At 44.5% G+C, this 24,868-nt stretch overlaps 1 protein-coding gene across 4 annotated transcripts in view; it reads left to right on the top strand.

Moving 5' to 3' along the window:
• LOC146182459 (uncharacterized) overlaps nt 1–24,868 on the top strand; it is a 28,550-nt gene that overhangs the window by 2,111 nt on the left and 1,571 nt on the right. For 3 of the 4 annotated variants that reach the window (XM_084577581.1, XM_084577582.1, XM_084577583.1), the window contains 11 exons: nt 1,997–2,138; nt 5,412–5,472; nt 7,471–7,589; nt 9,106–9,787; nt 12,634–12,913; nt 16,775–17,028; nt 19,721–19,993; nt 21,036–21,144; nt 21,728–21,972; nt 23,269–23,368; nt 24,193–24,250. In XM_084577581.1, coding sequence (XP_084433707.1) covers nt 1,997–2,138; nt 5,412–5,472; nt 7,471–7,589; nt 9,106–9,787; nt 12,634–12,913; nt 16,775–17,028; nt 19,721–19,993; nt 21,036–21,144; nt 21,728–21,972; nt 23,269–23,368; nt 24,193–24,250 — 2,323 coding nt within the window. Of the gene's footprint in view, nt 1–136; nt 236–1,996; nt 2,139–4,772; nt 4,838–5,411; nt 5,473–7,470; nt 7,590–9,105; nt 9,788–12,633; nt 12,914–16,774; nt 17,029–19,720; nt 19,994–21,035; nt 21,145–21,727; nt 21,973–23,268; nt 23,369–24,192; nt 24,251–24,868 lie in introns of all 4 variants that reach the window. The other variant, XM_084577584.1, reaches the window with a different exon arrangement.

The raw sequence follows: 24,868 nt of genomic DNA, 5'->3' as shown, positions 1-24,868 counted from the left end.
CAGCGCAAGGAAAAAGTATGGTAATGTCCCTCATGTCTACCCTCACAGTGTGGCAGAAACGAGAGAGGATCAGTAGCATCAATCTTTTTCTTAATATTACACGCTCATGTTGTCAACTGCTTTCTCACCCTTGAAGGAAAGCGTATTAATCGCTATATCTGCGCACTTACTTCACAATGAGTGCATGAAGAGCCTGTCAAAATTCAAGGATGACAAAGTGTTCCTACTTGGAAAGGTCAGTGCTCCTCTAGCTTTTCTTTTTATTTACTTCTATGCTCTTTGAGCTGGTTAAACTTACCTCATTGCATTAGTGTAAACATCTTATAACTTTTTGTTCCTTCTTAGTCTTTTGCATGCTTGGACACGCTTCACAGGAACTGCCTCCAGTGAGCTTGTTCTCCGGCTGAATCGTTGTCTCCACCGTGTCAGCTTGGGATTACCTTTTCTCAGTCTCAGTTTGCCACTTTCTGCTATATCATTTTTCACTGTGCACTGACAGCAAATGGAATTTCCATCCTTTATTGAAAAATAACTGAGGCATCTGACACGGTCAGGATTCGTCATCTTGAGGTATATTTAAGGGGGTGGACTCTATTACGATGCAAGTAATTGCAGCAAAGATTTTACCACTTGGCAATTATCACATCTACAGCAGTATGAATCACAGATTTGACCATTATGAAGTGCGCGCCAGAGACTTGAAAGTTGGTGCGGTTCTTGGAGCTGTAGTTCATATGTTTCATACATGCTGCATGCAAGCTTCGTGTTTGGTACACCTTCATTTGCTTGCGCCGGCTCTGTGGAACCTTCCATGACTATAATGCTGCATTTGGCGCTACCAGATATGGCACACGCCGCAGAACACTTCTGCATAGGGAGTTGGTTGAGCTGGTGGTTCATAAGAGTGGTGGGCACATATCCTAGGAATCTCTCAGTGACGCTGCTGTAAGCTGTGTAATGTTACATAGCAAGGCACATTGACACATCCACCGGATATGTGACAGTTCTTCAATGAATAAGACTGATGGCAAATGGCAATGATATTATGTATTGGCTGCTCCCTGCCGGTTTCTACGTGCTTTTTCAATCTACTTGTTTTGACAACATATCTCATGTGGGCTATTGATTAGCTGCGAATTTTCGTTCCTGTAGGCCTTCAGAGGTGTAAAGAAACACATTTGGCATAGTCGATGGCTTGAAAATGAATAATTCGCCTCAAAGGCAGAACTGAAAACGAAACCGCAACTGAGGCCCGATATTCCTAAACTATTTGGTTAAGTAACACTAGTAAGGAACGCCCTGCCCCTGTAGCATTGGCTGCATAGTCACAGAAAGCTGCCCCTGAGTATAGTGACATCACTAATCCTTGGCACTGAATTGCACTTGTGATTTGGTTGGTCCGATTTGACACATGCAAGAGGCCATTCCTGTTTTTAAGTAGACAGGTAGGTCAAGCACATCTGAAGTGAGGCTGACATTATCTGTGCTTTTACAAATGGACTGTCAGCATTGTAGACAGGGGTTATTGACTCTATATTTGTGTCAAAAGGCATTCGTTAGCAGCCGCTTAGATGAATGTCTTAGACATTTTATAATTTTAAGGTGATCAAATAAAGAGCTTGGCTGCAGTATTTAGGCCTATATTGTTTCACCTTTCCCACTGTTGATGCTGTATTTTGAGAAGCTGCAGAGCGTGTGAAATGTAGCGACATAGCATGTTTATTTTTGCACCTAAAGTTAAGTTGCATGCATTTGTTGTGCACGTGTTTCTTGTGACCATCCCGCTTTGAGGTTAATGACATTCAAATAAGATGCCAAGTGTACTTCAGTAATTTTTTACCTCAGTGTTATCAAATTCGCACCCTTTTTGAGAATAGCAGACTCTGTGTGCCAATATTTTACATTTTCGCACAGATATATTTTTTCACACTCCTGCATCTGGTTCAAGACTTGTTTATGACGTCTGTGCTTGTGTTTCCTTTCTTGTTTTGCGCAGCTTTTCTGGAGTTTGTCAGGAACCAGGAAGTATGCAGGCAGCGATGGGAGGCGGCAGAGAAGTGTGTCACCAGGCTTGCAGAAGAAAGCAGGTCCTTGACTCTGGCCAACTCAGAATTGCAGGAAAAGTTGCAGCACATGAGGTACTCTACAATGGCATGTTTCCTCCAAATACGACATTTATTTGAAATATGTAGCAAAAAATGGCTGAGATTTTAACCCTGCTAAATCTAGTTAGGTGAAGTGAAAGCATCGTTTTGCTTGGTTTTGCTTTGGTTAGGCCAAGGTTTTGACATGGGCAGACATAGTTCTTTTCAGCGATTAAATTGCCTCGACTACGTAGCCGAGGGCGCCACCAACTACTAGAGGGAGCACGCAATGCTGTAACCTGCTATCAGAAGTCAAAGGTCAAGTCACACGTGGTACACCACAGACACTACCATGGTTGAGCTATATAGCCTCACTGTGACCTCTGGCTCATTGAAGTGGCCTGCCAGATTGACCTTTGGCTGATACATGGCGTAGTGAAGCTTTTGCTTTAAAATTTATCATCTTTAACTTTAAAACGTTTTTGTTTCTGGAAGCAAGTAGTAGTAGACAAAAATTGAATAGGACATGAAAAAAACAAGTAAAGAAATGCAATTTCTTAAAAAAAAAAAAAAAAAGTGGTTGCTTAGTGATGTTCATCTGCTTAGCCTCAAGTTCGATGGAGTTCGATCCACGTTTCAATGGAGTGCGCCTCATGATGTTGGTGCAGTTTAAACAAGCCTAAATGGACAAAGTTATGCTGGAGCACTCTGCTACAGTACCCTTCATTGGCCATGTGAAAATCTTGGATATTAAACTCCCACATACACACCTCTTGGCATTTAACCTCTTGGCATCTGCAGAAAAGTGTTACTGAATGCAAATACAGTGCTGCCTTGTTAATATGGACACTTTGGCTTCCGGCCAGAACTTTCCATAAAGGGAGTCATCCACAATAACGAGTCATAAATAAAAATGAAAAGTATTCTATTGAGAAAACATTTGCAATTATTGACTGCTTTTGTGATTATATTTCTAATTAAAATCAGCAGAGATGTCGATGCTACCCCCTTCTCCATTAATCTGTCGACCCGAAATGCCATGTCTGTTCTTAAACCTTGTCAGCCATCCTTGCTGAAGTCAGTAATGTCTAGACAGAGTGTAGAATAATTTTTCTCAGTAAACATCACCCTGCTTTACTGAACAAAACATTCCGTAAGTCATCACAGCTAAAACCTATCAAGACGGAGGAGAAAGAATAGTACATAACCATAATGTTGCCGAGGTAGCGAGCCTTCTCTTGAAGCATTTCGTCACTCACGACAGCACCATTCGCGCGCACATTCCCGAACCACATTAACAAGGCTGACTCCATTTCTTCGAACTGTGCTGGGCGCTGTCGGACTGTGGCTGACGCTGCGATGCCGACTTTTGAGCCATTTATCGGAGTTCTGTAGTATCGACGCTACCGTCAACCTGGCTTGGGTCTAGTTCCTCGTGGCTTGGATTGATTGTGAGATAGTTTTTGCTGCTTGTATTCACAGATTCTCCACTTTGCGCCTATGTTCAGCTCCGTTCTTTTGCTTTAACTCCTGCCATGCCAACAGTCAGACTAAAGTTGAGGGTTACAGGCTCCCGATTCTTCGCACTTTTTTTTTCCTAGTTTCCCTACCTTTCCCTACCTTTCCATTCTTCTCATTCTCTCTTTTTTACCTTGTACTGTTTCTATAAAAAAACGAGGGAGTCAAGTTGGCAGGCTTCTTTGCAGAGGGCTATCGAACAGTCCTTTGCTGCGCCATTAGTATGTGTTCCTATGAAACAAACACTGCAAGCTGAAGTACAGTTTAGAACGACAGCTAGCCGACTACGAAGGGCTCAGAATTTGTCACGGCCGCATCATTGACTTAAAGTGAAGCCGACATGCGGACCGCCTGAGGTGCAAAATGTAGCAGTTCGGCAGCGCAACAGTAGTGACGAAAACCAAGAGCATGACGAGGAAGGGCGTCCAGGACGGAACGCCCGGTCCCGGTTGCGTGCTCGTCGCCTTTCTTTTGTTGCTCTACTTCGTGAGTGTGTTTTAACTCTGACCGAAAAGCATTAACGGCTTCATTGAACACACTTTGTGATCTGGAAAAGAAAAACTTCAGTTCCCGCCCCCACTTTTGGTGCTTGTCTTTCTTTCTATGTATTATTTTTTCTTACGGTTTTATCGACCTCTTTGTTCATGTTCAGCAGAATTTATTGCGATCACATGTTGCTGTTTTCCCGACTGCGGCCTCTGGTTGCGGCGCCGCCGCTGCACCCAGAAGTCTCCCGGTTCCCCTCGGTTTGCTGGGTACATTCTTTCCCGCTCTTGCGCTCCGCTCTCACCCCCCTTCCTTTTCAAAAGCGATGACACGTCCGCTTTGGTTCTTTCCAACCCCACAGGACTTGTTCAAGCTTCCGGCCGTATCGGCTGTCACGTGGGTTCGCTGCCTGCGCGCCCTTCTTTAGCGTGCGTTCAAACTCCCCTGCTTTTTTCAAACGATGTCCATATTAACGAGACAAGAATGAATGGGCCCAAGTGGGCTGTGTGCATTCTTTCCCTGTCCATTGTCCAGACAGCGAGTTTCCATATTAACGAGGCATAAATACATTGAAAAAGTTTCGCCCCCAGAAAAACTGTCTATAATTCGGGTCGTCCATATTAACAGGGGTCATATTAACAGGGCACGATTGTAATAAGATAGAATGGAACCATTTTTTTTCAGATTTCTTCAGTCGCTTCTGAGCAATGGAGCTTTCTCCAGTGGCACACCCCTCTTGCGGCCACCAGGTGAAGTGCGTTTGACTGGACGGGTTACTGAGGCTCCCTTGCATATTTTTTGCAGAAATTGTTCCACAGTACTACTGGGGTGGGCTTTTTTTCAAGCTGTAGTTTAATGCAGCGCTGATCTCGCCTAGCCTGTGCAGCGACATGCGAATCATCAGTGAACATACAGTGACGCACCTTCCCCCTGCACTTGCCCTTCTTAATTCATGACAACAGGATGCTGTTGAACCTGGCTGTGTCTTCTCGCTTAGGGCAAGGGCAGGCGGGGACAATACAGTGCGTGCATTTCTGAAGGCCTAGAAGATAGTAGCACTGCACACAATTATTGTGCAGCAGTTCGAAGTATCAATGCAGCGAAGGATGGCGTCGTGTGGAAAACCACGTGCATTGAACCCTTGCCCCTATTTTGCCTCACATCCTGGCAAAAATGGTGGCTGGGGAAGCTTCATGCACGCACGGGACGTTACTGGCAAAAAGTTCATTGGTGTAACGTCGCTTCATTGTTGTTAGGACTTACGTGCAATATAGTAAGTTTGACAGTCACGTTTATTTTTATTTATTTTTTCCTTTTCTCCAGGGTCATGCTTAAAAAGGAAGCTGAAGCAAGGCTCAGAAGTGAGGCTAGAGTGGAAGCGCTGGTGAGTTCCAGGTTTTTGTAATTAAGTTTGAGAGCTTCTGAAGCAAATGCAAGATCATTGCAAACCATGCCTAGTAATAAGTACTATATTTTACAGTGTGAGCTGCATATCTCAAACTTTTCTTGGTCATTTGTATGAAATTTGCAATTCTTGCTGGCTTTACCTGTTCAAGTTTTGCCAGATGTGATGTCATTCATTAATTGGGCGCAAACTAGAGTGAAACAATTGCGAGGGCAAACAGATTCTTTTTTTTTTTCTGAAAAGCTACATTTTCCTTTTCATGCAGTGCTACCACTAGCACATTGCGTATTTACATAGCACATTTATGCTTTCAAAACACTCCATTTTTCACCATGGTGAGGCACCACTGAACACCCTGCATTCAGGTAAGGCCAGCGTAAATTAAGTGCACTCTAGCGTTAGTGAGGCATTGACGCATGAACAAAGCCGACAAATGATTTGGAGTGATGCCATGTGTTGGAGGTAAGTACGAAAAGAAAAGGAAAACTCAGCCATCTGTGCTGTCGTTATTTTTTATTTTTTTTTTTTTCAGACCTCTTCTGTGTTGTCATTATTTGGTTGGTTTTGCCCTCCACTACGGCATTTCTCATAGCCTGGGTCACCTCATAAACCATAAACCAGTTCCAAGCACTCTGGCTCTGCGCTTGAGACCTTGGATGTCACATTTGGTGGTTAAGAATGTCTTTGCACCTTCACTAGATTCATTAAAACGGACTGTCGTCGTTTTAATATTGACAGTCTGTTCTTGCAGCCAAAGGAGAGCTTGTCGCACTGTCTGCCACCATACTACGTAGGATTGCAACGCTTGCACTCATGCGATGAAGCAGCCTTGGAGCCTCCGGTCCTCGACTCTGTTGTTAGGCGATGAAGGTAGCGCAGGGCATATTAGGCCAGATTGTGCCGGCTGCATTGTCTGCTCTCCCTGTGCAGAAGCTAGAGAGTTTATGCTGGGAATCGAAGCATGCCTATCTATATACTGACTGTGCCAGCACATAGCTGGTATCCAAACCTCACAATTTTGTCTCTACCATTGGTTAATGAGCCCCACTCACTTCTTTTTCCACTTTCAACACTCACAGATGGCAAGCACGACACACATCGTTCGACCTATCATCCCATTGGTGCACGCTTACCCTGTTATTATCTACAGCAAGGATTCTCAAACTAAGTTCTATGAGCTCCCACAAGACAGCGCCCCCCATTCTAAGTCTTACTCCTTGCTACACAAGTGGGCCAAGTGTAGTGCTGGGTTTGTTCTGATCTATTTTAGAGCATTACATTTTCTTATTCTAGCTCGTTCCAGGACAGGTCCGTGCACGAGCAACAGAGCCTGATTCAGGCGGGGTGGTTCCGTGGCACACATTGATAGCTGTTGAGATTCCTTGAGGCAGAAAAGTTTTAAAAATCCCTGGTCTACAGTCCCAGTGCACCCTCTTTCTATAGGACAGGGAAGATATGATTCACACCACGAGACTCTCTCCGCACTCTTGCAAGAAGCGCCAATTTTTACACCGGAAAGGCAATGGTGCGGCCACAGCTGTTTGTTTTATCTGACAAGCAATCGCATTGCCCTGACACGTAACTTTGTAACTCTCCTTTATTACAGGCGGGCTCAATTATATTGGAAATGCAGATTTGTCGCACCATATTATATGATTGCCTCTCAGTATTTTTTAGCTGGTGGAGGCAAGCCTGGGAACTCCCTTGTTCACACTTTCAATATGACGTATAAGGGCAATATTGTTATTGTGTGCCTCCTCTTGACTTGGCCTTAGAGGCAGTCTAATTGGGTAGCTGTTGTAATATATATCTTTAGCTTTCATGATCTTCATTGACCTTATGAACTCATGTGCTGGACATGAAGTAAATTTCAGGGCACCTTGTACATCAAGTGCAAAGGTCATCCTCTTTTCTTTCTGCCTTGCTTTTGCATGTGCTTGTCTCCATACTGATCTCTTCTGTTCTCTTGTTTTGCAGCTACTGCAGCTGGACCAGGTTCGCAGCTGCGTTTTCAGCCGGAGCTTTCGAAACCGGGAGCATCAGATGATCAGGGTGTTGAGAAACATCCTCGGTCGGCGTGGTGGCGGCCCTGCAAAGTAAGCTCAGCATTACCGTCTCTTAAAGGGACACTAAAGAGAAAAGTGAAGTGGGCTTGCATCGATAGAATGCCAGTTCCCGATTACAAAAACAAAAACCACTCTTACTGAAAACAGAGCTGTTATAAGGTAGTAAAGAGGAAGAACAGGAATACAGGTATCGCCGCCACAGCCAAAACGGCCGAGGCTCGCAACTACAAATCACGTGACGCGCAAGGGATCCCGAAGGCTGACAAATGTGAATTACGTTGACTGTTTGAATGCGATACCGTGCATGATTGGCCTCTCTGGCTTCGCCTTCCTTGACTTTAGCCTGATCCGTTAGGGTGCCAAGCCAAGGAATTGCAACTACTATTTCAATTGCGCATTTCTAAGTGTGTTATTTTTAATGGCTGGGCAGAGCGATGTTGACGCACACGTCAATTTAAGGGCTCTGGAAACTACAACAACCACTCCTAAAGGTGGATTCACACGACGGACCGAATAGCAAAGTGATCGGTCACGTGACCTCTGATCCGGGGTCCGTCCGTCCGCGGCGAGCATTCACACGGTGGGAGAGAACAGCAGACGACAGAGCAGACTTACTCTTGCTCCCAGAGCACTGCACGAGAGGTGAGCCTTGTTCTGGCGCAATGTTATCGAGGGTAGCCTACTATGGACGATGCGTGGACGGCATGGGTATAGTGCTCTAGCATGGGTGGACGGTGGGTGAATGCGCGGGGTGTGACAGCCTGCAGCTACTGCTGCTTTGCCGTTTTGCATAGTTTTGCCAAAGTATTGTTGTGGTGACTGTTCCGCTCGAAGGTAGTTCTCTACACTACTACAGCAGTGCAAGCGATCGCGCTTACTCTATGAGAGCTGCATGACCATGCTGCTTTCAACCCTTAGAAGACGACAATTCGGACTGCTGCCCCTATGCTTCCGGTACATACGTGCCAAATGCAAAAGCTTATGCAGTGTAACTGTAAGCGCGCGAAAACGCTTGAGGAAAGCGATTAATACATTCAAGCGACTGCTCTGTGCAGCCACAAACCTCACGCATTTGGTATCGCGCAGTGCAAGAGCCTGCCATTGTAATTTCTGTGAAAACCATCTACTGCGAATGAAGGCAAAAACAGGCTAGTTCGACTCCGAAATAGGAACGACTGCCGTCAGTCGTTTGAAGCCGCTTCTCGCTTTCCTCCAGCGTTTTAGTGCAATGTATGTTACGTTGTCTATGCTTGGGCATCGGGAGAATAGCTGGAAAGCGTTCCGCGAGAGAAATAAATAAATAAATAATGTCTTGTCCGTGAAGGATCCGAATTGTGAAAAGGACTCGCGACCTTATCTCGAATTGCTGCTTGCGGACTGAAGCGAAGCAGCGGAAATCACTGACGTAGGGCCACCTCACAGCGAATCGTGAGTGTGATTCGCGATTTGGTCCGCCGTGTGAATCCACCTTAAGGAGCCAAGTGTTAAGTAGTCCAGGGGAAAAGAAATAGATGGAAGCTGACCACTCTCTGTGGATTTATTCCAGCACCACTGCTGACAAGTCGGTCCAGTCTACTCAGTCATCGCCAAAGCCTGGCCAGAGCATGTTGAGTGGCGATGGAGGTGCCGCATCGAGAGAAGCCAGCAGAGGAGAGGAAAGGGCGGGAATTTTGTGGGATCGGAAGGCACAGTCATTGCCAGGTACACCGAAATCTTGTGCAGGAACTAGACGCCCGTTTCGCGAAAGACCCGTTCCCGCTGAGCGTACCTCTGTTGGATCTGTGTCTGCTGGAGCTGACCCTGCTAGAGCTGTCTCTGACGGACTTGGCTCGGATGGATCTGCCTTGGCTGGAGCTGGCTCTGTTGGTTTTTGCTTTACTAGGCACTCCCCTGCTGGGGACGCATCTGGGGGGATTGGCTTAACTGGACGTGTCCTTGCTGGAGCTGCCTCTAGCAAACCTGGCTTTGCTGGAGCTTTTTCTGAATCTGCCGCTATTGGAACTGGCTTTGCTGGGCCGCTCCCCACTGAAGCTGGCTTTGCTGGGTCTGACCCTGTTGGAGCTGACTTTGCTGCATCCGTCCCTATTGGAGCTGGCTTTGCTGGACCTGCACCTGTTAGAACTGGCTCTGCTGGGCACGGAGCAGGTGGGCCTTGGGCTGCCAGACCTACCTTCACTAAGCAGAGTTCAAGAGGGCCTGGATCAGCTCCTGCCAAGGTCTTTTTTGAGGTCTGCATTTCTTTGGTGCATTGCGTCTGTCTCTACGGACGCCTGAACAGGCTGGGGATAAAAGCTGAGGTTGACCCATCGCGACACATGCAAGGAAATGCTTTCAAAGCAATTTTGTGTTTTTGCAGTGCGTCTTCGATTTATCTTATCGTAAATATCGGGAGAATACGTCTCACTTAGAATGAGATGTGGATGTGTGAAATACTTTTCCATATTTATGTAAGTATGAATTGTGAAACAGTTTGAAAGGACATTTTAGTCATTCTTTCGCACTCTGTTCTAGGATGCACTCGGCTTTTGTTCACGAAAGGACAGCTTTGTAGGTTCTTTGTAAACAGTGGTGCAAATCCGTGCAAATTTCGGGGGTGTACACATAGCTTGCAGAGGCGTCCATTTTGAATTTATGCCTGAAAAGCAGAGGCTTGAATGTATATGCAATCACACCTATGCTCATATCATGTGCTGTGATTGTTGACAAATTCCAATTATGAGGGTACTGTTCTTTGAATATCTTGATTCTGCTGAGCCATTCTGTAGAATAGAAGGTAAGAGGCCTCCTTGCTGCCGCGGCAGCTTCTGTCATTTGATGCTGACCGACCGGGACAAATCTCGAGGTAGGGAGGTGGGGAAGAGATGAAAAGCATTCTTTACCCCCCCCCCCCCCCCCCCTTCCCCACTCTAATTGAACCCCAACGTCCCTTTGCGATTTGCTCCACTGTCTGTAAAGACGGATTAAAATCTTTTTCATAGTGTAAGCTGGCTGACCGAGCTTTATTGGCACTGCCAACAGTGGCGTCGAAGATCGATCACACTGAGTGAGCAAACGTTGATAATGACTATTCACAAATGAAGATCAAGTTCACGGAAAATGCTCACAAGAGATGTATTCCTGTGTAATATAGTCTCAGCTTCTACCCACAGCAAGCTATGTTAGCAACAGCAGTATACCACTGCAACCTGCTTACGTCACAGTTCGGTGTTAGTGAGCTGTAGCAAAAGAGTGATCTGTAGCTTATCAGATAGGTATGCACTATAACAGCAATGAGATGCACTTTCAACCTCATGAGTTGGTTCATGATGGGGCTCAAGAAAAGCAGCAGGGAAACAGACGGGATACATACCTACAGACAACACCAAGTACAGTGGGTATCTGTGTGATCTTTGCTTGTATGCTTCGTCTTTGTTTTTAATACAAATGACAGCAGTGTTTCAAAGGCAGTGTGTATTCAACGTGTGTTGCTGCTTCTTTGGTTGCGAGAACGCTGCCCTACTTCACGTGAGGCAGCGGGCTTAGCCTGTTGCTACCAACTGCTGCATTTTATGTAAGCAAGAAAAATGGGAAGGAATGCAAAGATGTCATGGTGAGCTCGTCGAATCATGTCCTGAAAATGAAGGCAACTATAACTTTATGCTTATAAATGCACTCTTGCTTGCATTATCACAAAAATTTCTGCAAATTTTCACTTGACTATCGTGACAGCCCATACGCTGGCCGACGAGAATTTGACAGGAAAAACTAAAGTTGCTTATCAGGCTAACCTCCGCCCATGTTTATGCAAAGATGCGAACGCCACAGGAATACGGCATTTGGAGGGAACTCAGGCGGCAGTACAAGCTGAACTGCCTCCAGGCTTTCAATACCGCCCGAGTGAGTGCCGTCAACCCAAAGTCTTACTCACAGCGGCTTTGGTACATGCAAAGCTTTTCTCTCTCTCTCTCTCTTTTTTTTTTTTTTTTTTTTTTTTTTTCTTTTTTTTAGGATCGAGTGTCGTTAAAGCACCCGGATAGCATACGACACAGCCGGCTCCGCTCCCGGATTTACTTCCAACTCCGCCACCAGGGGCGTTGCAGTCACTTTGCACGAGGCGTATATCCTTCTCAGGCATCCAGTAAAAACTTTATACATGATTCTGCCTACTGTTTTTATGTACAGGAAGGACCTGCACGATGCCAGGTGGAGGTGTCAGATTGCTGCTGAATACAGTGAACTCTGGTTACTTCAGCCTTCAAGGGACCAGGAGCTTGAATAATCAAATGGGCCTGAAAATGTTGCTGAAAACTCTGCATCGCAGCAGTTTTATTTGATGAACATGTGCACAATAGTTGTCTGCATTTCAGATGGAACCGAAGTGAGAATGACATTTCTTCCTCATTTTGTGAAATACTTCACTTTGTGCACACTGTATGGAAGGCCCTGTTCACAAAAAGGCCCCCCATCACATTTTGAGGATGCTTTACTGCACAGTCCACACGCGGTCAAGCAGTCGAAGCATTGCAGTGAAATGTGCAGTGCAGCGAAACTACCGTGAATTGGAAAATTTTGGTGTATCTGCTAATTTTTGAACATTCCAAAAATTTGGAATATCGGTTCTTGAATACTCGCTCACCACTATAAAAATAATTTCTGAGAGTAAAACCATTCTAGCAATATACAGTCCCCTTACGTGTGACGTGCAAGGTATTAAGGCCAAATGCAAGGTGATAAACAATCCATCATTGGAAGTTTATTTACTAAAAGAGCTTGGGTGTCCACCCTGGGCACATAACCTCGGCACATAACTTGAAAGAAGCTCAGAGTACAATAGCATGACTGTAGCACACGATTGGTAAGAGAGTTGTGACCCCATCACAAGTCCCAACGTTTAAGACATTATAGTTGCATTATCGAAAACAAGATAAAATGAAAATACAGTTGCATAACCAACGGCTGAAAAAAAATAGTCTAGCCTAGCTTGATGGCGTAACATGTAATTAAGGATAAAGACAAAAGATGGGTCAAATGCTACTTTTGTGTGAAAGCTTATTTCATGTTGTTTGCCATTTTCTTTTGGCCTTTTTGCCTGCAGCTGTCCGATTCTCACAAGCCGGGCAGTAACAGTTTCTGTGCAACCAGCTCCCGTAAGACCAGTTCCCCTGTAACTGGTTCTTGTGCGACCAGCAGCCACGGTGGCAAAGTGTTTGCCACGACTATGACTATGGTGGCCGGCGAGCCTGGCTACGTGGCGACAGTCTCCTCCCAGATGGACAGCAATGCGAGCACGCTGTCGAGCCAACAAACACAGCAAAGCTTCAGCGAGTTGCCGGCCTTTTCAGTTCAGCGCCCACAGAAAACTGTCCCCAAGGAGTGTAAGGCTGCATGACTTACTCATCTTATCCGTGCACGGTGGCTTTCACCTTTGTACGCGCCTGTCATGAGCAGTTCACAATTTTCCTGACTGTCTACATGAAGCATGGGACAGGAGAAGCGAGTTTGGCATTAGCAAGCAGTGTCCTTCATTTCTGCAGCGAAACAGATCTGAAGAAGGGGTAGGTGGTGATAAGCTGTAGTTAATTAGTGACAGCTTTTCTTTTCAATGAATGGAAGGCTACCGGGGCGGAGTGTCTGTAACCATGTCACCCTGCTTAATAGCTTGGCCGGATGAACGCGCACTTGGTCATCTGGTGCGTTGCTCTCCATGGCCGCTTCATTTCGTTGCTACTGTGGCTGACGCCCTCTGTGGAAGCTTCTTGTAACAAGATGCTCCGGCATTTATGTTAGAATTGTGCCCTAAATAATGAAGCTTGACAACATATAATGTTTTAAATTTAAACTTATATAACTGCAACTGGGAATCCTAATTGGCTGTCATGGAAGAGAGGGCAAGTTTCGGCTCCGTAGCTTCTTCTCAATTGTCAGAAAAGACTGCGAAGTATTGTAGCTCCAGCCTTTTACTGTGGTATTGACAGACAGCCAAGTGATGTGGTTCATGCCTTTTTGGGCAATGTATCATTTGGAGTCACTGTAAGTTGGCAGTACCCAAATACTTGGTAATTATCATCCAATTCTACACTTCTGTAGCATAGGACAACAGGTCTAAAATAGGATTCGATGGCTTAATAAACAAAGCTTAATGCTTTTCCTGTAAAAATAAGCAGGTACTCAAACCTCTTTGCCAATTACAAGCGTGTCAGGTCTACGTCAGACAAAACCATACTTAAAGTGACACGGGGCATGTGCACCAAAGGTGTCAATCACTGGAAACCTTTTCAGGGGTGTTGGAAAGCTATGCAGGACCCATCATCAACATTTTGAAACTGAAACCCCAGCATTGCTCAAGCAAAAATGTGATAAGCTATTGACAGTAGGCAGTAAAGTAAAGAATGCTAAAGGATGAAAAGGCTGCATGGCTCAAGCAAAAATGTGATAAGCTATTGACAGTAGGCAGTAAAGTAAAGAATGCTAAAGGATGAAAAGGCTGCCCTTCAATGCCGTCTATTCTCCCTGAAGGCACTACCTACCAGTGCTCAGGAACTTACCACAGGCATGAAATCACAAAGGATATGCACAAGACAGAGAGTGGAAATGTCATGCCTATTGATGCGAACTGCAGACTAGTGGCGCTGCTTGAGCGCATCGAAATTACCAGACTATAACTTTATAATCTATCAAGTCAAAATAAGCAGATGCTTTATGCCAAACTTGGTGTTTGTTTATGAACTGCATAAGCAAGCATTTCGTCTGCTGCAAATCTGTTCCAAATTGTTACTTAGGTCAGCCTGTGTTTTAAACATCTTTTGTACGTGTTGCCCACGTGCGTGGTCTGAAAAGCATTGAATGTTGCATAGAAAGGAATAAAATGCCGGATTTTGTCTGTTGGGAATAGAAAACTGAAATTATCAATGGCGTTTGACCCTAGAAACGTGCCCCAAAACTTACATATTATTCCTCCAAAGCTGATCGAAAATGGAAATACTGTATTACTGCTGCTTGAGCTGCTTCAAAATGCTCCAGCCTGCTTTAACCCCTGTGTAGGTTACGGTACCTTATGGTATCTGGTAAAGCAGATAGGCTATAATATACTACGACCCCGTAGGTGTCCAAAATCTGATAGGCATTTGGCTTCCTACAGGTTTTAAAGGCCCTGTGGTATATATTGGTCTCATATTGAGTGTCTACATGTTTTAACTACTACAGGTACCTGAAGGGAGAGAGCAGCTATGTTCCATGTTCTGGGGATGAAGAGTTAGGCAGCAGCTGCAGGTATACGCAATTTGATCTACTATGACATATTCGACAATGCCACGACACCATCCAAATGTTGACTGCATCCAAGTAGCCCTCAATTCCAAGATTGCGGACTTTGGCCCAACGATGTAGTCTCTTCAATTGAAGGCACCTGAAAACAGAAATATCATGTGCAATTTGCGAAATAAGCAATTTCAAGAGCGTGACACTGTCAATACTTCAAAAAAGCGGCACATATATACAGCAACTGCAATAGGCACAGAGTCGCATTTGAAATAAAAACCAGAGCGAACAGGGCGTTCCCAATCCTCGTTAGCCAGTGTAATCGCCTCACATAGTCACGCTCCAAGCTCAGAAATGTAGAGCGAGAGTTTATATGAGTGCATATTACGTAGAGGCAGTTAGGGCAGACACAGCATTGTCATTACTGAAGGCCAAAAAAAAATTTGTTACACCAACCTCCCATCCTGCACCTCCCCACAGGACCTGCCACTTGAACGCATCGGGCACGGCATTTGAAAACAGATTAACGCTAAAAAAATTACATCAATACTTCCGAGAGACCGTGCTGACAATCCTGAAACTTTGCACCATATTCTGTCACGCTGCACGATTCAAATTCCTTTGTTGGGACAAGCAACGGCTCTTTGCAACGCAAAAGCCACAGCATACATTGAAAAAGTATAAACGTCAGCCCGAAGTTGTAACTGGTGCACACGCACCTGGAAAAACGGCAAAAACAAGTAAACTCAAGGCACCGAGCCACATGCACTGATCTGACGCGTGGTAACGTGACCACAAAAGTCAAAACAATTTCCCAGTGTTCCCTTGCTTTGATTACAAACTAATTACGAACTAACACTGTTTCGCTATATTGCAAGTAAAAATATAACAGACAACTAAAGATATGTTTGCAACAAACAAGAAAAAGTTCAGCATGCTTTTAATGTGTGTTTTATACATAAATGCCCACTAAAACCAACCTAGAAAAGAAAACGTTTCATTGACGGCAACAATGGCAGCCTATGGTTGTTGTACTTTGAAGGGTCCAGCATGCAGGCAACCATAGCTGCTCATTTTTTGTTTGTTTGTTTGCTTTAAAAGAGGAGTGAGGAAAAAGAAGAAAACCTGCTACTTTTCACTGCAAACCATCGCCGGCACTGTGAGATCTGCGACAGCCGTTCAAACCATTCTGGTCGAATCTGCGGGTGAAGTTGCTTGGGCGCACCCTTCTCCTATCCATTTCAACGCTCATTTCTGCACATGGCAGTGATTGGAACTCAGCGGTTGATAGAACTGAGCGCTTTCCTCTTTGGTTACTAATTCAGTCATAACAACAGCAGCGTTGCGCATTATCCGTGTTTTGAGGCATCAACCATAGTCTGTTGAGAGCGCGCTGGTTTGTCTCGCACCATGTAGCGGCAATATTTAATTTTTTTCTTGGAGTTAATTCTCAATTGCTTTTGTAGAAAACATTAGGATGAACAGCATAAATGGGTAAGACCCGTAAAAAAAGGTGTACCACTTCATCAACTCATTAACCAATATGTACTCGTCTATAGTATTGTAAATCCCACAGTATGAAACCAGTGTTACTGCGTATAGGACAGATATATACCAGTCTATAACATGTATCGGTCTCTCATTTGGTCCTATACAAACGCAGATCTACAACCCGTAGAAAACCTACTGACCATTACACGTTTTTATAGAACTAGTAATTTTCCCTATTGCTTTTTTGCTAAGGCACTGCAAATAGAGAGCGCTGCACATCTGAGACGTAGTGCTGAGTACAAAGGTTCTCTTCTGCAGACGCTTCTATATCTCTATTTAGTTCTATTTCAGAACTAGAAAATAGCCTCTTTGCTGCTGGTGCAAGTTGTGTTGAGACTGGTAGAGACTGACCACTTTGAGCGTCACGAGAATTTCAAGCTGCAGCTCTGTCACCACCAAGTTTGGTTTCATCTGACAACATCGTGCAGGGGATGAGAGCCAGTTGGAGCAGGAGTCGGGCTTTTTCTCGAGGCTGGCAGAGCGCTCGAGGCCGCGGCGGAGCACTAGCACGCCCGTGGACATGTCGCCGCCTCCGCCATCCCAGCAGTCTCACGTCTTCACCCGCCGCCCGGCCCCCTGCCCCGAGACGTGTGCAGCATGTGGCCGCCGGATCCGCTTCTACAAGGCGTCCCTCTGCTGCGAGGCTTGCAATCTCGTCTGCCACCCCGAATGCCAGAGTGCAGTGAGTTCCGTCATTACGGTCACAAACCCCCGCCTTTACGGTCAACAGAGGCGCGGGACCCCCTTACAGTTACCCGTCGTTTCTTTATGAAGTTTGAGAGCATAGTTAAAAGTTAGGTCGGTCAACCTGTGAAGTATGTGTGTCAGTGTGTGATTGAGGAATAAGTCCAAAAAAGTCGCCTTTTTCTTTTAAAAACAATGGGATTATTTATAGCTAGTCCCAATTGCACTGCATAATAATAGAACAAACAACTAAAGAAATTGCCATGACGCAATAGTGATAATAGAAGACTCATTAAATGACAAGAGGGACAAAAACGACAATGAACAAAAACTGGGATAAAAGAATACTATAAAGTAACAAAGCAAGTATTTCAGATATAGTAAGTAGGGGCAAGAGTGACACAAAAAGCACGGCATAAAATACTAAGCCAGATCGAGGTTTAAACAAAGGCGAAAATAGTATTCAGTTAACCAACAGTCTGTGACAAAAAGGAATTCTCCCAGCTTTCTTGTTCGATGAGGCGTCGTAGTCGCAGAGTTGATTGCTAGTGGTGGCCGTACAGGATGAGGAGAAATGATGAGTTGATCGTGGGCTCGGTGGGGGAGGGGGGAAGACGCTTTCCCAGAGCGAGCAGCCGTGAGAGTTGCTCGAGAGACTACATCTCCCCAAAGCGCACTGGCGCGGGCGTGATTGCGGTGTGCCTTTTTATACTCTCGTCTGGTTGTGCTGCGGCCCATCGTTAAGGACTCGCGCTGGCCAGTCGCTGCCCTGGAGAATCATGTCGAAGCATGCTAGAAGCGGAGAGATTCCGTAAGTTCCGCTCTATATCTAAGGCAGGAGATCCCGTAACTTCCACTCTATATGCGAGGCAGCTTGTGACAGTTACCGGTCACAAAGTCAAGCCAGTCTGTGTCTGCTGTTTTTTGCTTCAGCTGCCTAAACAAATGTGTAGGTCACTCTGCTTCCATAGCTGCTCTTTGTGGTTCTCATTCAGCCTTCCCTGTCATTTGTCTCGGCTAATCAATCCGAAGAACCTGCAGTTCTCATCTGTCTGCTCCGCATAAAACATTGAGAGGTTGTGGGTGATGTCGATTGGTACTGGCAGGATTAGCCTCGCAGAATCTGCCAACAATCTACCATAGTGACGAAAACTTTGTCTGGTGAATGTCAGTTACATTCATACTTTTAGCGCAGAAATGACAAGGATGACAGAAAGACTAACTTGGTACCACTTGCATCTGTCTAAGGAAAATCCTTTGTTAAATTGTGCACTGGGAAAGGGCATCCTTACCTTGTGCAGTAACAATATAGATACTATATAACCATACCTGCCAAGATGTCGTGCCGGCATTGACTTGTGGCAGTGTGATGTTCGTTCCTTGTCGACGGTGGCACCCAGATGTAGAAGCTTCACTGGCTTCCCCTTCGATCTTGGCTAAAAGGCGGCCTCTCAGCGTAGCTGGCGTTGAAGAGCCATTGCCTACGTCCTCCTCCTCCTCCCCCCTCCCAAATTGGTGCGGGTAAAACTGTTCAGACTTTTTATCTCACTAGGTTGGCAGGTATGTATAACTGCTCATTGGCAACTAGCCCAACATTTGCATCCAAAGGGGCAAATGTCGGTTGTAGCAGTGTCTACAAGTATTTCTGCAAAACAGTAGCACTACTGGTGGCAAGGGGTGCGCAGATATCAAATCTTAGGGTGCAAACCGAATGAGAAGATTAAAAGCTTGGGCCCGAATCAAATGAATTCTTTTTCTTTTCTTTCTTTTTTTTTTTCCCGAATTGTTTCACCTTACCCGACCCACCATGTAACAAGGCTTAGTAGCCCTTGTGTGTGGATCCCGGGCCCAAAGATTTTGGCATCGAATGCTGGCCATACAGGCCGCATTTCGATGATTACCAAATGATCAAGACGCCCGTGTGCTTCGAAGTGTCACTGTTCCGTGAAGAAGCTGGTGTAAATTCTTAACTTGCAAGAGTGCAGTAAAACAGACAAACGCAGAGAAGAGACACAGTGTGCGCTCACTTCAACTTCTTTACGCCAGGAAGGATCAAAAACATTACAAAAAGGAAACAAAATACGGAAATAAAAAAACAATAAATTATAAAATAAGCACACACATACACACACTAAACATAAAAAGGTTTCTGGTTTGTGGAATTAATGCCTCAAAGCAACTCAGGCTGTACAAAACACCTTAGTGAAGGGCTCCGGAAATTTCGACCATCTGAGTTTCTTTAACGTGCACTGACATTACGCAGAACACGGGCGCCTTGCTTTTTGCCTCCATCGAAAAGCGGCCATCATGGCCGGGATTCGATCCCACATCCTTAGGCATAGAAGTAGAGCACCACTGCAGCGAATAAAAAACACAAAACTAAGAACCCTAAAAACCCCAAAACAAAACTCTGCATGCACAGTGCAGACTAACTCGCTTGTCCAACACAACACCCTCTGCACAATGGACAAACATTTTTCTCTGTGTATGGACATTTTTCTCTCTGTTTGTTTGTGTAAGTTACTCTTGTAAGTTATAAATGTCTATGCGCATAATGCAAACCTAGGTGCCATAAATCCAGAGCTCTCTAAATCCGGAGCTCTCTGCTCTGACGGTATATCACTTTGGAATGCTAAACTCTGCATGGCATACAACAGCTTGTACCATGTACTGCGCTTGCTGCTGCCCAGGTTTGCCTGCCTTGCAAATCGGGGTCGCCACTTAAGCAGTCCCGGGCCGTCGGTAACGCCAACGTTGGGGGACGAAGTGGCAAGGGTACTGCCCTATCGGACTATACACCCAGCAAGCCACCACTGGTGCCACTCTTGATGCAGCACTGCATCCAAGAGGTGGAGCGGAGAGTCGCCTTAGAGCGAGGGCCACTCTACGGGTCAGCGGTCACCGTCGAGGAAGTGGACTTGCTCCTCGGGACGTTACTCAACCGGAGTAGCTTGCCTGCCTTGGTGAGTGCATGGGCATCTCCATTAGCTTTGTTGCCATTGCTGTGCTTCGTTTCTGCGTTTTCTCCACATTTATGAAGAACATTCGTCAATCCATTCATCTGTTTTGGTCACTGGCAACATTTGTCCGTTGATCACTTGCCATTCATGTTTGTTCTTTATCTGCTCTCGTTCTTTTATTCGGATACCCTATCGATGACGAAATATGTGCGCTCCTTCGGGAACCTGAAGGGACCCTAAAATTTGCTCACCTGAGAAGTTCAGCTTCACAGCAGTACGCCTAAAAAAAGTGTGATGCGACCATGCTGAATGTGATCAAATTGTGTGCTATGTGAAAACAGTCAAAAATAGCTTTCCAGATAGAGAGTAATTCAAGATAATGCATTTACTACAAAGTGCGTGAAGTGAGCTTAAGAATGATGAGAGCGTGAAACCAATTCACGTCGTATCCTACTCGAAAAATGTCATTGGTCATTCTCTTTTTTTTTTTTACTGTCTCATTTTCTCACTGTACCCTACATCAAGTGAAATTTTTGTTTTTATTTTTTCTCTCTGATCTTTGCTAGCTATTCTGCTCGTAACACTTTGAAGTCCCGACGGTGTAGACTCCGAAGCTCTTCTGTCTCTGTCCTTGCTCTTGTAGGACAATTAACTGATTGCTGATAGTGTACCTGTGCATTGTTTTTCTTTTGTTTTTGTTTTAGCTTTTTTTTTTTTCTTTTTTATTCTAAATAGATTTTTTAAGGAATCTTTTTCATCATTTCATATTCAGTAGTTTCAGCATTTCTCTCCCCTTTGTTTTTAGCGAATGAGCAGCAGTGATGGTTCATTTGCAGACTTTTCAGAATTTGAGGGATAAAATTTGGAAGGAAATGAAATTTACAGATATAGGGACTAAGCTTCTGCATTGAAGGAGCCTGAAATATGGGGAGTTTTCAAGCCTAACTGAGGGAATTTCAGTTACAGCATGGAACATCACTCTAAGGCAGGGTGTCACTGTCCCAGTTTCTCTTATTCTCTTCCGTCTCCTTCTCTGCTTTTGTAGGGCGGCTACAGCCTGCCAGTGGTGTGCGGAGCTCTTGTGACGTTCCTGGCTTCTCTTCGGGAAACAGTTATCACCAAGTCTGTATGGCTGTTGCTCGCTAAGGCCACCGGTAAGATATGCTCCCACCTCTCTGCACACTCTGTCACGTGAAACAGCTCACCGTACCTACACTCATGATGAGTGTATACAGTCTTCGGAATACTTTGAGGTGTACTTCGGCTTTTACGGCAAAAGGTTTTGGTTAGTTTGTCACTTAATACCACTTGTATTTGCTTGCCATGACTGAAAAACTTTGCAGTTAAGATTAGGATTATGGTGACCACTTCCTATTTTTTTAGATCTTGTTTTTACTGTCAAAACTTGCAGGACAGTATTGAAGGCCTCATGAGAAAAAAAAAGAAAGAGATATAAGTGGCATTCAAACTGAAGCATCACGACTAATTTAGTGAAGAAAAGACTGAAAGGCTTCATGCAGGGAATCTCTGTTCTTCGTGTGCTTCTTCAGTTCTTAAATTCGCCTCTGCAGTTAATTTCTGAACGAGCCGGGATTTTGGACTCCTGCAGTCCTCAACTGACGTAACATCACAGCCTGCTTTGTAGTAGAATGGCTAGGAAATGTCGGGCTAGGGTGTGACCAGCGGAAGAAAATAATTAGTATACGCCATTACGAAACTTTTCATTGACGGATGCAGAGGAAGTCGATGCTGAGAAACGCCTGCAGAGGATCTTGGACGCAGTGTGCCATTTGCCGGCTCCCAACCGTGCAACGCTGTCAGTGCTGTTGTTGCACCTGCACCTCGTGTCTACCACGTCGCTCGGTGGGGATGGCCGATCCCTCGATGACCTGGCGACTGTGTTTGCACCCTTGGTCGTGGGCTACTCCGAGAGTGACCCAAATGCTGTGGTGCAGAAACGGGAGAAATCGCTTCAGGAGTTGGTGAGCCTGTATACAGTGAAGGGATAAACTAGACGAAGCAGTGACATTGAAATCTCGTGAATTTGGTGTCTTTGAACTTGTATTTACCTAATTAAAACAGCCAATTTATTTGTACTGGTGCTTTCTAACAGTCAGTCTCTGATGAACTAGGAATGCGCCTTGCATAATTTGAACAAATGTTTAGTCTGTTTCCTGTTCAAATTGTTGAGTGTTCACCCTTTTGGGCCCACATATCTGCTCAAAACGCTGTGAGTTGATAAGTAAATCTATTTATTTTAAACTAGTTTTTAGCCAATGAACCAAAATTAATTACTCTTTAAGTCACACTGGCAGTTCATAAATTTTAGTAAGATGAAAGAATTTTGACTATTTCAGAGGCAATTGGAAAAGGGCAACTTTGCATTTCTCATTTTCTGGTGTGCTTGAGGTCTGTTTAAATCCCTAGCATGTAGTTAACAATGAACTCATCAGAGATGATAAGGTTGCTAGGAGTTCGACTCCTCTAGATGTTTATTTCAGGATGCAGCTTTCTTCTTTCTTTCTTTCTTTATTTATTTATTTTTTTTGCAAGTATCATTTGTTAAGTAAGAATTTTCTTCTTTTTTTTTTTTCTTTTTTTCTTCAGTGAAATATATGTTGTCCATGTCTTGTCTAAAGTTATCTGTAACTGATCGTGGCCTCTTTTCGTTTTTTAAATGAGCAGCTCACATTATAAACATGATTGTATTAATAGGAATCCTTGCACAAGTAATACAGTCATGACAAAATGCAAAAGCCTTGAAGAATAATTGGGCAATGAGACAAAAATGCGGGAGGAAGTTGTCACATTCTAGTAGTTGTACTTGTGCTGAACGCATCGTAACACAGTAGAACATATACGTCTCTGCTTGCATTTGGTGGTTTACTCTCAGAACATGCTATATCGTTAGTACATTCATTACTTACCGCATATTTATAATGCAAATTCAAAATTTCGGAGTAAAAATTTGATTAGAAACCTGTTCACTTTATTAAAATGTTCTATGCTGCTTAGTTACAAGAAGCCTCCATGGATGGCGCCAGCTGCCCAGGCAATCAAGTGTAATGTGCCAGTGTGCCAACCCTTCTCTTCATTGCCAAAAATAACTGTCCCCAAGTATGGTTGTAGTGTGCAAGCCGGAATTACTGGCCTTTTTCACTTGAAATTGAATATGAAAAGCTGATTTGGGCATACTTTGACCGGTGTTTCTTTGTCCGAACTGAAAAATTCAGCCCCAAAATGTAACGTAATGTAATGTAACATAATGGCACTCGCAGATCATGCACTGCCTTCTTGGTGTGCCAGAGGTGCACTGGAAATATAGCACTACAGCCGTAGCCGCTGAAGCAGGAGAGCTGAACGGCCAGCAGAGGGCAGGTAGGTGGCTACAAGAGTTTCACTATTGAAGCACACTGAGCTTTATTGACCTGCTTGTTTGTTCAAACTGATATACTTGTGCCGCCCTCAACGTCAAGCGTATTAGAAATGTTAATTCGAAACCTGCACAAGTGTGAAAAAGAAAATGATTGGGCCTGCTAAGCATTTTATGGGGTATTGCGATGGCATTAGAAGGTCGACTGCTTCCTGTTACCTGCCTCAGAGGTCCTTTATCTTTGTCCCAAAGGACCTTTACCCTAAAGGGCCTTTACCCCAACGGTTCTTTATCTCCAAGGGGGTGCAATCACTGTTTTTCAGCCAATTTTGGGCAGGCATTTTCGAGGGCCCGATGTATGTTTTGGGATGACCACTTTCTCAAATTTGGCAGCACTCCCTCCAACTTTCGGGGAGGCCACTTCCAGATTAGGTGTCGTTCTGTGATTGGTCTTGCATTGTCATCTGTCTCGGCCAGCCAGGGAACCTCGCTATGTCTGCCGGCGAGATCTTGGTGTAAAAATAACTAATGCCATCACATTAAAATTTAGATCTCCTTTCTGTTGACATTGTGAAGAGTTCACCACGTCACTCTCTACAGGCGATTACGCTGATTAGATGAAACATCGTTGGGAAATAAGATTTGCGTTCAGCAAACAAGTCTAGGTATTTAGAACCCATACTTCTCAACTCATAGCACTGTTGCGGTATGGAGCTGAATTCCTATTTCATTAGAGATGCCCTGAAGCCAATTCAATTTGCATGCTTTTGCTTTGCTTTTTTTTTTTTTTTTTTTTTTTTTTTTTTTTTTTTTTTCTGTTCTCTTGTAGGCGCAGTGGATGACCGTTTCGTGACCGCTCTGAAAGAGGGCGTCAAGAACAGGCTCAGGTGTGTGCACTGCTTACGACTGCTTGGGCACCTGTCAAAGAAGATGTTACATTCAGGCATGGAGCACACGATCGCGAAATAGAGCTCAGACAGTTAAAAAATGACCTAAAGTTTTCAGCTCATCCTTGTTGAGATACTTACAGGCAGTCAGCCATATGTAGATCTCAGGGTGCATTCAATTAATCAATCAATGTACTGCAGCTTTTGAACAGAAAAAGAAGTTAGAAAAAAAAATCTGCCTTGTATAGTGCCTTTAGTTAGAGTATGAGTAAACAAAACAGGCTTTCTCAAAATGTTTGCTACAACTGCTTGAATGTATATACAGCTGAACCCCGTTATGAGACATGGATGTAACAGACAATCGGGTTGGCGTTCCTATGAAAATCGGGTTGGCGTCCTTATGACAAATGGTTGGCATCCCTATGACTTTCATTAATTGGACCACTTTTTTAACAGACATTGAATTTAGAAGACAATTGGCTATAAAGGACAAATTAGCTCTAAAGTTTGGTACTCAGTCTTGCTTATAACAGACATTTTAACATTAGATGCGGCAACATCCATCGCCAGGTTCAATAGCATCTACACTGAAAGCAAAGAAGTGAGACACACCTGTGC

The sequence above is a fragment of the Amblyomma maculatum genome, chromosome 8 (genome assembly GCF_055883805.1).
Source record: "Amblyomma maculatum isolate TAMU_Amacu chromosome 8, ASM5588380v1, whole genome shotgun sequence".
Lineage (NCBI taxonomy): Eukaryota > Metazoa > Arthropoda > Arachnida > Ixodida > Ixodidae > Amblyomma > Amblyomma maculatum.
This window is presented reverse-complemented; position numbering and strand designations above follow the sequence as displayed.